The sequence below is a fragment of the Trichechus manatus genome, unplaced genomic scaffold (genome assembly GCF_000243295.1).
Source record: "Trichechus manatus latirostris isolate Lorelei unplaced genomic scaffold, TriManLat1.0 scaffold00018, whole genome shotgun sequence".
Taxonomy (NCBI): Eukaryota; Metazoa; Chordata; class Mammalia; order Sirenia; family Trichechidae; genus Trichechus; species Trichechus manatus.
In genome coordinates this window covers 16805745-16808008 of record NW_004443954.1, presented here as the reverse complement: position 1 = coordinate 16808008, position 2264 = coordinate 16805745, and the positions used below count along the sequence as shown (strand labels likewise).

The 2264-nt window shown below is 42.6% G+C and overlaps 1 protein-coding gene across 1 annotated transcript in view; it reads right to left on the bottom strand.

Annotated features, from left to right (window-relative positions):
- Positions 1–2264, bottom strand: part of ASPH (aspartate beta-hydroxylase) — a 188214-nt gene that overhangs the window by 145063 nt on the left and 40887 nt on the right. The window contains exon 5 of the mRNA XM_023727723.1: positions 614–684. Within this exon, the coding sequence (XP_023583491.1) occupies positions 614–684 (71 nt within the window). The remainder of the gene's footprint in view (positions 1–613; positions 685–2264) is intronic.

Genomic DNA, 2264 nt, shown 5'->3' with positions numbered 1-2264 from the left:
GGAGGGGGATGTGCCCACCCTGCTCAGGCCACTGCAGACACTGCTGCTGTCCACTCCTCTGCTAATTTCTCACTCTGGCCAAGCACTAGTGCATCTGAAGGAGGGCCAGGTCTCCTCTCATTAGAATGTGAACTCCTGAAGCACAGGGACTTCATATACTTTGTCCACTATTGTACTCCCAGCACCTAGAACCCTGTCTAGCCATAGGAAGAGCTCAATAAACATTTAATGAATTAATGAATAAATGAGTTAATCATTAGTAACATACTTGCCTCTTCAATTATCACTGAGTCAGAGAAAAGGGCACCCTATGACCTTTCATTGAGAACTGACAAAACTTCATGTAACAACTTAAATGACTATGCAAATGTTCTATAATAAAGAACAGCTAGCCACCGATCTAAACGGTGTGCTAGGTCACAGATTTACCTATATTATACTGGGCGTCCAAAAGCTCAAAAGCTCGTTTCGTTCTTAAGTTATGCAAAGATGTCCTTTTTTTCTTCTAAGATGAACTTTTATGATATACTGAGCTGTTGTGCTACTTTTGGGCACTTGCTGGACATGATACCTTATTCCATCACGATATGGTTTAGCTTGTCATGGTGCTAACAATTCTCCCAACAATAACTTGACATGGCTTCAAGCAGAGTGTCTCCTTTATGTTATACTCTAAAAGAAGAACTGGGGTGAACAGGCTTAGCTGTAGTGATCAGGTACATGGGTAGTAGTTGTCTGGAACGTATGGCTTTAGATCTAGGCTCTTCCATACACTGGCTGTATGACTCTGGGAAAGTAACTAAAGCACTCTGTGCCTATGATTGCTCTTCCATAAAATGGGAATAATAAGAGTACCTACTTACAGCACTGCTGTGATAATTAAAGCACTTAGAGAAATACTTGGCCTGTAATCAGTTCAAATATTATCATCATTCCTATTACTATTACAGTAATTTTACTATGTCTACCGCTACTGAATTCTCCCCACAGACTGCAAGTTTCCTTAGTTACTCTACCTTCAGTGTGGCAGAGTAATGCTCTCAGGTGTTACTGAATTTTGGAGGTTAAGCGTTCGGCTGATAACCAAAAGGTCGGCAGTTCGAATCCAACAGCTGCTCCTTGGAAATCCTATGGGGCAGTTCTACTCTGTCCTATGGAGTTGCTATGAGTTGGAATTGACTCAACAGCAGCGAGTTTGGGTTTTGTGGGGGTTATTTATGCCTATACTCTTTGTTTTCTGTCATCTCATCACAGCCTGCTATGCTATTTCTTCTCATTTCTGATTTTCGGCTGCTTGGTAAACTAGTCACCCATTCTGACTCCTGTCACTAATTTTACTACTCTTTTTCGTCTTGCCATATTCCTTTTTCCAGACATTCCTTTCACTCTGTCCCGTAGAATTGTATGCCATGACAGTAGCAGGACTTGTCTCTTGCCAAATTGTGTTCACTATTGTATTCTCAACATCCCAACCATCACTATTCAACAGGAAGTCAGTTGTCAGTAGGGAAACCAATCAAACCTGGTACATTATCCTTAAGTCTCCACTATCCAGTTAGGACAGTGTGGTATGGTGAAAAGAAAACAGCTAGCCTTTCCCAACAGCTTACTAGACTAACCTTGCCAAGTCCCTACATCAACCACACCAATCCCACGTGATAGGTACTATTAGCTCACTTTGATAGATGAGGAAATTGGGATATTCTGTCAAGGTCACACAGCTAATAAATGGCAGATACAGAATCTGGACCCAGAAATGAAATACAGAATCATGGGGGAGAGAGAATACTTTAGAGATGGTAGTCAGGGAGGCCAGGTTTGGGCTGATGAGATGCGAAGATCAGGAAGAAGCATGTTTCATGCAGAAGATACAAGTACAAAGGCCCTGAGGTAGCAGTAGGCTTAGCAATTACAAGGGGAAAAGAGAAGGCTAGTTGGGCTAGAGAAAAGTAATAGAGGGGGAGAAAGAGAGTGGGACCAGATAAAGAGAGTGGGACCAGATACAGCACAATTAGGGTGGGAGGCCATGCCAAACATGGATTATAGAGGTGCAAGGATGGAAACAGGGAACCCCAACGGTGATGGTGATGGTTGATGCACCGCAGATCCAGGGTGTGTGCTGGAGACAAAGCCAACAGGCCTTGTTTATGAACTAGATGTGAGGAGTGCAGAAGAGAGAGGAATAAGGAAAAGTCTAAGTTGTCTTAAGCAACTAAATGGATGGTGAGGCCTTTAACTAAAATATAGAAGACTTGACTGAGAGC